The sequence below is a fragment of the Hylobates moloch genome, unplaced genomic scaffold (assembly GCF_009828535.3).
Source record: "Hylobates moloch isolate HMO894 unplaced genomic scaffold, HMol_V3 SCAFFOLD_16, whole genome shotgun sequence".
Lineage (NCBI taxonomy): Eukaryota > Metazoa > Chordata > Mammalia > Primates > Hylobatidae > Hylobates > Hylobates moloch.
The window spans coordinates 74,832,965-74,843,237 of NW_026652291.1; the positions used below are offsets into that span (position 1 = coordinate 74,832,965).

At 36.9% G+C, this 10,273-nt stretch overlaps 1 protein-coding gene across 5 annotated transcripts in view; it reads left to right on the forward strand.

Moving 5' to 3' along the window:
- TTC6 (tetratricopeptide repeat domain 6) overlaps positions 1–6,672 on the forward strand; it is a 246,741-nt gene extending 240,069 nt beyond the window's left edge. For all 5 annotated transcript variants that reach the window (XM_058429880.1, XM_058429883.1, XM_058429885.1 and 2 more), the window contains 2 exons: positions 5,408–5,633; positions 6,121–6,672. In XM_058429880.1, the coding sequence (XP_058285863.1) occupies positions 5,408–5,633; positions 6,121–6,257 (363 nt within the window). In that variant the 3' untranslated portion in view covers positions 6,258–6,672. The remainder of the gene's footprint in view (positions 1–5,407; positions 5,634–6,120) is intronic.
- The last annotated feature ends 3,601 nt before the right edge of the window (positions 6,673–10,273 follow it).

Consider the following 10,273-nt stretch of genomic DNA (forward strand, 5'->3'; position numbering starts at 1 on the left):
TATTTAAGAGTTGCTAAAACTGGATATTTTACAAGTTCATTAAAGCCCATTCTGAATTGATCTCTCCATCCATTAACCTCAGCCGAGCTTTCTTCATATAAATCCTCTCTCAATTCGAGTGTCATCTTCCATCAAGTCACTTGAATAGAAATGTCAGAGTCAACCATAACTTTCTCTTTCTTATGTTCTTAAGCTAATGTCATCTAATCCTGTCAGTTTTACATCTATCCTGTCAGTAAATACAGTTGCTCAAAGATCAATTGTCTCTAACTTAACCAAACTCAGATCACTCTCTGGCTGGATCCTAGAAATGTTTATGTGCATTGTAGTTAGTTAATGTGATTAAGGCAAATAAAATTCCCAGGACAATTTTCTATTTCCATAGATGTTTAAGATCTGCATGAAAGGGAGATCTTCACCTTTTTCATTCATTTGTCTTTGATTACTATATGGGCATCGTGTAGAGAAGTATTTGGTTAGATCTAAAGTGTAGTTTAAATTTCTTTTTAAAGTATAACTCTATTCCCTCCAAAGTATAGACAAATTATCTGGGCATATATTTCATATAAAATATGTCCCATCCTTTGACTTGATATACTGTATGCCTGAGCTTTACAGTGCACACTCCCTCCAGAGACTAGCAGGCTTTGGGAACAGGTATTCAGCTATTCTAGTATGCTTTGAGCCTCCTTCGTAGAGAAAATGGCTTCTATTCCCTGTCACCCTCTACCCTCATCCCCTTATTTCTGACTATAATGGAGGTAAGACTTAGGCTAGGAGGAAGGGTCCCTCAACTGATCTAATAAAACTCTAGAGGGTTAAAAAATGTATGTGATCTTGCTTCTTTTATCTTTAGTGACTTAATGATAACCACTTAATGTGATTTAATGATCTTAAACCACAGGTGGATGTGCTACTTGCATACATTATGAACTACAGGTGACATTAAAAAATAACTGGATCTGCTTTTTAATTAATTACAACATAAGGGCATTAGACCAATTATTAAAAAATTAAGACCATCTGTTGTGGTAGATACCTTTAGCCTCTAATTGCTTCATAGTTAATATTCTGATACTTCAAGTAACCTTATTAAATTTATAGGTTTCATTTTCTAAGTAATATATTTGGAAGCTATAGTAGAACGTTACACAGTTCAAAGTTCTTTTCTCTTACCTGAGAAAAAGAATTTGCTATTACATGATTGAAGGTATGCCTTGTGATGTATAATTGTGTCTTCTTTATTGATAATTTATTGGTGAATTAAAATGAAGTCTAAATTACTTTAGGAAAAAAGTCTTGGCTTGGCTTGGAGTCTTTCCCTTGACTCATTTCGGAGGACTGGGGGTGCAGTCTTCTCTTCAGGAGTGAATCCTCTTCAAGCTCTTCACAGAAGGATGTCAATTCTGTCCCCCCTCCCCACAACCTGTCCCAGGGATGAGACGGATTTTACATCTCGAGCTAATTACCTAATTAAGAGAAAGCAAAGTTCATGGAGTATTGCCTAAAGGAGATGTTCCCTCTCCATGTGTAGACACTGGTTAAAACATGATATATAAGTAATAATTGATTCAGTCCTTACTACTTTCTGCATATTGTTCTCAGTATATTACATATTAGTTCACTTAACCCTCACATCAACACTGGAAGTGGAGTTTTATTTGTTACCTTTGTTTTATAGATGAGTAAACTGATGCAAATAGAGTTTTAGTAACTCACCCAAAGAAGAGGCAGGATGTAAACCCAGCAATCTGACTCTATGGTCTGGGCTCCCAGCCACTGTGCAATCAGTGTTCCATATCACCCATGAAGGAAGTGAATACAGGACAGATCTTCGGGAAACATAGAGGAAAATAGTTCAGTGACAGAGAGAATTTTAAGAAGGAAGGAGAGACCAAAGGTGTCCATGCCACAGAAATGTCATGGAAGGCAAGAACTAGAATGTGTCCACTAGGCTTGAGGACCTCTGCAACTTTAGCAACAACAGAATTCATGGAATGGGGGAAATAGAAGCCAGATTGTGTTTGGTTGGGAAAAAGCTGAGTGTTAAGTAATTGGTGAGTGGCAAGCTATACTGTGAAAAGTGACTCTGTCTTTAAGGTAGGTTTTAAAGTAGGAGCCAGGTTTTCATCCATCAGTGAGTTAGAGATTTCTAAGTTGACTAGCAGGATGTCTAATCAGCATCTCAACTATTTGTGGTGAAAGGCCAGTTAAAAAAATTCTAGTACATTGTAAATCAATATACGTTGCTAAAACCCAATAAAAACAAATTACTAGAAATGTGATCAAGTGCTGGGATGTCATAGCCATGTCAAAATGCTATAAAAGTTACTTATTGTTTATTCTCAATTTTGGTACTTGCAGAGCTCTAGCAAGTGGTTCTTGGACTAGGACTCCAATACTGTTTTGCAGACTAACTTGAGGGTCCCTTTCAGATCGATGATGAGTTGTGAATAATCTTGAGTCTTTGGTCTTTCCAACAAGCTGATACTTCCTCTCTCTTTCTTGTGCCTTTTTATGGTGTAACTGAGTTTTTATCTCTCTTTGTATGTCTTAGAACCTTATTTTGAAAATTCCCTTGTGGTCGAGCTCTTACTTTGTTTTTGTACACAAAGTGTTACTTTTCTTTCTTCTTTTTTTTTCTTGTTTACTTTTTTTTTAAATTATACTTTAAGTTCTGGGGTACATGTGCACAACGTCCAGGTTTGTTACGTAGGTGTAAATGTGCCATGTTGGTTTGCTACACCCATCAATGCATCATTTACATATCCCCCCCAACCCACTGACAGGCCCTGGTGTGTGATGTCCCCCTCCCTGTGTCCATGTATTCTCATTGTTCAGCTCCCACTTATGAGTGAGAACATGTGGTGTTTGGTTTTCTCTTCTTGTGTTACTTTGCTGAGAATGATAGTTTCCAGCTTCATCCATGTCCCTGCAAAGGACATGAATGCATCCTTTTTCATGGCTGCATAGTATTCCATGGTGTATATGTACCACATTTTCTTTATCCAATCTATTATTATTGGGGATTTGGGTTGGTCTTTGCTATTGTGAACAGTGCTGCAATAAACATACGTGTGGATGTGTCTTTATAGTAGAATGATTTGTAATCCTTTGGGTATATACCCAGTAATGGGATTGCTGGGTCAAATGGTATTTCTGGTTCCAGATCCTTGAGGAATCACCACACTGTCTTCCACAATGGTTAAACCAATTTATACTCCAACCAACAGTGTAAAAGCGTTCCTGTTTCTCCACATCCTCTCCAGCATCTGTTGTTTGCTGACTTTTTAATGATCACTGTTCTGACATGAGATGGTATCTCATTGTGGTTTTGATTTGCATTTCTCTAAAGACCAGTGATGATGAGCATTTTTTGATAAGTTTATTGGCTGCATAAATGTCTTCTTTTGAGAAGTGTCTGTTCATGTCCTTCACCCATTTTTTGATGGGGTTGTTTGTTTTTTCTTGTAAATTTTTTTAAGTTCTTTGTAGATTCTGGATATTAGCTGTGTGTCAGATGGATAGATTGCAAAAATTTTCTCCTATTCTGTAGGTTCCCTGTTCACTCTGATGATAGTTTCTTTTGCTGTGCAGACACTCTTTAGTTTAATTAGATCCCATTTATCTATTTTGGCTTTTGTTGCCATTGCTTTTGGTGTTTTAGTCATGAAGTCTTTGCCCGTGCTTATGTCCTGTATGGTATTGCCTAGGTTTTCTTCTAGGGTTTTTATGGTTTTAGGTGTAACATTTAAGTCTTTAATCCATCTTGGTTAATTTTTGTATAAGGTGTAAGGAAGGGATCCAGTCTCAGCTTTCTGCATATGGCTAGCCAGTTTTCCCAGCACCATTTATTAAATAGGGAATCCTTATCCCATTGCCTGTTTTTGTCAGGTTTGTCAAAGATCAGATGATTGTACATGTGTGGTGTTATTTCTGAGGCCTCTGTTCTGTTCCATTGGTCTATATATCTGTTTTGGTACCAGTACCATGCCTGGTTACTGTAGCCTTGGAGTATAGTTTGAAGTCAGGTAGTGTGATGCCTCCAGCTAGCCAGACTAATAAGAAAAGAGAGAAGAATCAAATAGACACGATAAAAAAATGATAAAGGGGATAACACCACTGATCCCACGGAAATACAAACTACCATCAGAGAATACTATAAACACCTCTATGCAAATAAACTAAAAAAATCTAGAAGGAATGGATAAATTCCTGGACACATACACCCTACCAAGACTAAACCAGGAAGAAGTTGAATCTCTGAATAGACCAATAACAAGTTCTGAAATTGAGGCAGTAATTAATAGCCTACCAATCAAAAAAAATCCAGGACCAGATGGATTCACAGCCAAATTCTACCAGAGGTGCAAAGAGGAGCTGGTACCATTCCTTCTGAAACTATTTCAATCAATAGAAAGAGAGGGAATCCTCCCTAACTCATTTTATGAGGCCAGCATCATCCTGATATCAAAACCTGGCAGAGACACAACAACAACAACAAAAAGAAATTTTTAGGCCAATATCCCTGATGAACATCGATGTGACAGTGCTCAATAAAATACTAGCAAACCAAATCTAGCAGCACATCAAAAAACTTATCCATCATGATCAAGTTGGCTTCATTCCTGGGATGCAAGGCTGGTTCAACATATGCAAATCAATAAACATAATCCACCACCTAAACAGAACCAATGGCAAAAACTAAAGTGTTACTTTTCTAATTTGTATTTTATCCTGTTGTTGTGGCCTTCTTTTCTATTTTATGCTTTAACATTTTTTAGCTCTATACAGGGATCTGGGATTTGGGGTAACAGGCAGTGGGAGGATTTTTTTTTTTTTTTTTTTTGAGATGGAGTCTTGCTCTGTCACCCAGGCTGGAGTGCATTGGTGCGACCTCCACTCACTGCAACTTCCACCTCCCTGGTTCAAGCAATTCTCCTGCATCAGCCTCCTGAGTAGCTGGGATTACAGGTGCCTGCCACCATGCCCAGCTAATTTTTGTATTTTTAGTAGAGATGGAGTTTCCACATGTTGGCTAGGCTGGTCTCGAACTCCTGACCTCAGGTGATCCACCCTCCTCGGCCTCCCAAAGTGCTGGGATTACAGACGTGAGCCGCCGCACCCGGCCAGTGGGAGCATTTTAACCCAGCCAACAGGAGTATTGTATCATCGACATTGTCTAGAATTGCTGACACATGGTAATAACAAAAAGCAGATCAACTTTTGGTTGGGTTTAGCTTTGTACATTCTCTGCAGACAATGCACCTCTGTACTTGGGATGAAATGCTTCTATTGACCCCTTGGTATGCCACTGGCCTTAATTTAAAATTAAGAGTAAAAGTGCTTCAAATTTCTGTATAGTGAGTTGCCAATTAAAATACATCATTATCTTCATATTTTGTAGGCCAGTGACTACTTCTCAAAAGCTTTAAAATTTGATCCAGAAAATGAGTATGTTCTCATGAATCGAGCTATTACAAATACAATATTAAAGAAATATGAAGAAGCAAAAGAAGATTTTGCAAGTGTAATTGAAAGCTGTCCCTTTTGGGCTGCAGTATATGTTAATAGAGCACATTTCTACTACTGCTTAAAGCAATATGAACTAGCTGAGGAAGACCTTAATAAAGGTACAATTTTGGTAATTATTTTGGTAAGATTACAGTGGTTGAAGTGATTATTTTTAGGCTACAAAAGAAGAAAATCATTAGGTCTATTTATTTAGATAAACTTACGTAAGAATTAGTGTTTTTAGATATCATGTCCTTAATATAATCAATATAGGTTCCTTTATGTAATGTCTTAACTTAAAGCTGCGGTAAACTGAGATATAGGGAATTATTACAAAACTATACATGAAGAATGCCAACCTTTCAAAGAAAGACATTGTACTGTGTTTCCCCAAGTTAGTTTGCTTAGAAAGATTCAATATTTTTAATTTAACTAAATAGTTCTGTTTGAAGAAAAATGTTTTCAAATTAAAAGTATTAAAGTTCTTGATTTCATCCATTGAGTTAATTTTTTTAAAAGTTCTTATCCAATTTTTTCTTTTTGTAAAACAAGAGACTATTTTTTGAGTGCTAACTTAAACCTATCTTGATTTTTTTTCTTTTGCAGCCCTGTCTTTGAAGCCTAATGATGCTCTAGTATATCGTTTTAGAGCAAAAGTTCGTGGTAAAATAGGTCTGATTGAGGAAGCTATGACTGACTATAACCAAGCACTTGAACTTGAAGACTATGCCTCAGTTATATGATTACACAGACTGGTTGCTATAGTAGTTTACACAGCTGTTCTCTCTGAAACGGAAATGTATTTGTTGTCTAAAAGGTTCTACCGTATTCATTATTCATTATGCTTAGTCTTCCATATAACTTTCTAAGCATTTTAATAAAATGTTTGTTATACATTAATTATAAAACATATATCATTTTCTGCATATTTGGAATACCGTGATAACTGAATTTTTCCAAGGTTGCAGAATCTAAAGGAAAATGTTTCTTAAGGAATTAAATAGGAATATTTCTTAACATTTAAAATATTTTAATTCTTTTTGAAATAATACTATACATTGTAGAAAAAGTGTCATCGACCTTTTCATCAATCCTTGCTGACAATGTATTAAACAGTATACAGATTAAAAACTAAACTGATGACTATAAAAAACTGAACTCAAGTACAATCCTTGTCTTTTCCTTTACACAATGTGTATACTGGTTAATATTCTTCCTGATACCTGTAGTCTTCCAACAGACAAACGTGTTTCTCTTTAACATGTGGCCTGACTTGTAGGACAGTACCTATAAAGATTTTGGACATCATGTTTCCTTGAGATAGTTCCCTCTGCCTCTTTAATGCAGCTATCATAAATACATGTAAAATTTGTATATATTTATAATTCATGCATTGCAGGAGTTGATGAGTGAAAATAAAACAGCTAAAAATTATTTATAGAGTGTCTCTGAGGAATCTTTGAATGAACCAGAGAACTCTTTCCCTTTGCCTCACTGATAACAGCAAGGCTTCCTTCTTCCTTTTTTTTTTCTTTTTTTTTTGTTTTGTTATTTATTTATTTATTTATTTATTTATTTATTTATCTTCTTTATTATTATACTTTAGGTTTTAGGGTACATGTGAACAATGTGCAGGTTTGTTACATATGTATCTATGTGCCATGTTGTTTTGCTGCACCCATTAACTCGTCATTTAGCATTAGGTATATCTCCTAATGCTGTCCCTCCCCGCTACCCCCACCCCACAACAGTCCCTGGAGTGTGATGTTCCCCTTCCTGTGTCCATGATTTCTCATTGTTCAATTCCCACCTATGAGTGAGAACATGCAGTGTTTGGTTTTTTGTCCTTGCGATAGTTTACTGAGAATGATGTTTTCCAGTTTCATCCATGTCCCTACAAAGGACATGAACTCATCATTTTTTATGGCTGCATAGTATTCCATGGTATATATATGCCACATTTTCTTAATCCAGTGTATCATTGTTGGATGTTTGGGTTGGTTCCAACTCTTTGCTGTTGTGAATAGTGCTGCAATAAACATATGTGTGCATGTGTCTTTATAGCAGCATGATTTATAGTCCTTTGGGTATATACCCAGTAATGGGATGGCTGGGTCAAATGGTATTTCTAGTTCGAGATCCCTGAGGAATCGCCACACTGACTTCCACAATGGTTGAACTAGTTTACAGTCCCACCAACAGTGTAAAAGTGTTCCTATTTCTCCACATCCTCTCCAGCACCTGTTGTTTCCTGATTTTTTTAATGATGGCCATTCTAACTGGTGTGAGATGGTATCTCACTGTGGTTTTGATTTGCATTTCTCTGATGGCCCAGTGATGATGAGCATTTTTTCATGTGTTTTTTTGGCTGCATAAATGTCTTCTTTTGAGAAGTGTCTGTTCATGTCCTTCGCGCACTTTTTGATGGGGTTGTTTTTTTTCTTGTAAATTTCTTTGAGTTCATTGTAGATTCTGGATATTAGCCCTTTGTCAGATGAATAGGTTGCAAAAATTTTCTCCCGTTTTGTAGGTTGCCTGTTCACTGTGATGGTAGTTTCTTTTGCTGTGCAGAAGCTCTTTAGTTTAATTGGATCCCATTTGTCAATTTTGGCTTTTGTTGCCATTGCTTTTGGTGTTTTAGACATGAAGTCCTTGCCCACGCCTATGTCCTGAATGGTATTGCCTAGGTTTTCTTGTAGGATTTTAATGGTTTTAGTTCTAACATTTAAGTCTTTAATCCATCTTGAATTAATTTTTGTATAACGTGTAAGGAAGGGATCCAGTTTCAGCTTTCTACATATGGCTAGCCAGTTTTCCCAGCACCATTTATTAAATAGGGAATCCTTTCCCCATTTCTTGTTTTTGTCAGGTTTGTCAAAGATCAGATAGTTGTAGATATGTGACATTATTTCTGAGGGCTCTGTTCTGTTCCATTGATCTATGTCTCTGTTGTGGTACCAGTACCATGCCGTTTTGGTTACTGTAGCCTTGTAGTATAGTTTGAAGTCAGGTAGCGTGATGCCTCCAACTTTGTTCTTTTGGCTTAGGATTGACTTGGCGATGCGGGCTCTTTTTTGATTCCATATGAACTTGAAAGTAGTTTTTTCCAATTCTGTGAAGAAAGTCATTGGTAGCTTGATGGGGATGGCATTGAATCTATAAATTACCTTGGGCAGTATGGCCATTTTCACGATATTGATTCTTCCAACCCATGAGCATGGAATGTTCTTCCATTTGTTTGTATCCTCTTTTATTTCATTGAGCAGTGGTTTGTAGTTCTCCTTGAAGAGGTCCTTCACATCCCTTGTTAAGTTGGATTCTTAGGTATTTTATTCTCTTTGAAGCAATTGTGAATGGGAGTTCACTCATGATTTGGCTCTCTGTTTGTCTGTGATTGGTGTACAAGAATGCTTGTGATTTTTGTACATTGATTTTGTATCCTGAGACTTTGCTGAAGTTGCTAATCAGCTTAAGGCGATTTTGGGCTGACACAATGGGGTTTTCTAGATATACAATCATGTCATCTGCCAACAGGGACAATTTGACTTCCTCTTTTCCTAATTGAATACCCTTTATTTCCTTCTCCTTCCTGATTGCCCTGGCCAGAACTTCCAGCACTATGTGGAATAGGAGTGGTGAGAGAGGGCATCCCTGTCTTGTGCCAGTTTTCAAAGGGAATGCTTCCAGTTTTTGCCCATTCAGTATGATATTGGCTGTGGGTTTGTCATAGATAGCTCTTCATATTTTGAGATACATCCCATCAATACCTAATTGATTGAGAGTTCTTAGCATGAAAGGTTGTTGAATTTTGTCAAAGGACTTTTCTGCATCTATTGAGATAATCATGTGGTTTTTGTCTTTGGTTCTGTTTATATGCTGGATTACATTTATTGATTTGCGTATGTTGAACCAGCCTTGCATCCCAGGGATGAAGCCCACTTGATCATGGTGGATAAGCTTTTTGATGTGCTGCTGGATTCGGTTTGCCAGTATTTTATTGAGGATTTTTGCATCAATGTTCATCAAGGATATTGGTCTGAAATTCTCTTTTTTGGTTATGTCTCTGCCAGGCTTTGGTATCAGGACGATGCTGGCCTCATAAAATGTGTTAGGGAGGATTCCCTGTTTTTCTATCAATTGGAATAGTTTCAGAAGGAATGGTACCAGTTCCTCCTTGTACCTCTGGTAGAATTCAGCTGTGAATCCATCAGGTCCTGGACTCTTTTTGGTTGGTAAGCTATTGATTATTGCCACAATTTCAGAACCTGTTATTGGTCTATTCAGAGATTCAACTTCTTCCTGGTTTAGTCTTGGGAGAGTGTATTTGTCAAGGAATTTATCCATTTCTTCTAGATTTTCTAGTTTATTTGCATAGAGGTGTTTATAGTATTCTCTGATGGTAGATTGTATTTCTGTGGGATTGGTGGTGATATCCCCTTTTTCGTTTTTTATTGCATCTATTTGATTCTTCTCTCTTTTCTTCTCTATTAGTCTTGCTAGCGGTCTATCAATTTTGTTGATCTTTTCAAAAAACCAGCTCCTGGATTCATTAATTTTTTGACAGGTTTTTTGTGTCTCTATTTCCTTCAGTTCTGCTCTGATTTTAGTTATTTCCAGCCTTCTGCTAGCTTTTGAATGTGTTTGCTCTTCCTTTTCTAGTTCTTTCAATTGTGATGTTAGGGTGTCAATTTTGGATCTTTCCTGCTTTCTCTTGTGGGCAGTTAGTGCTATAAATTTCCCTCTACACACTGCTTTGAAT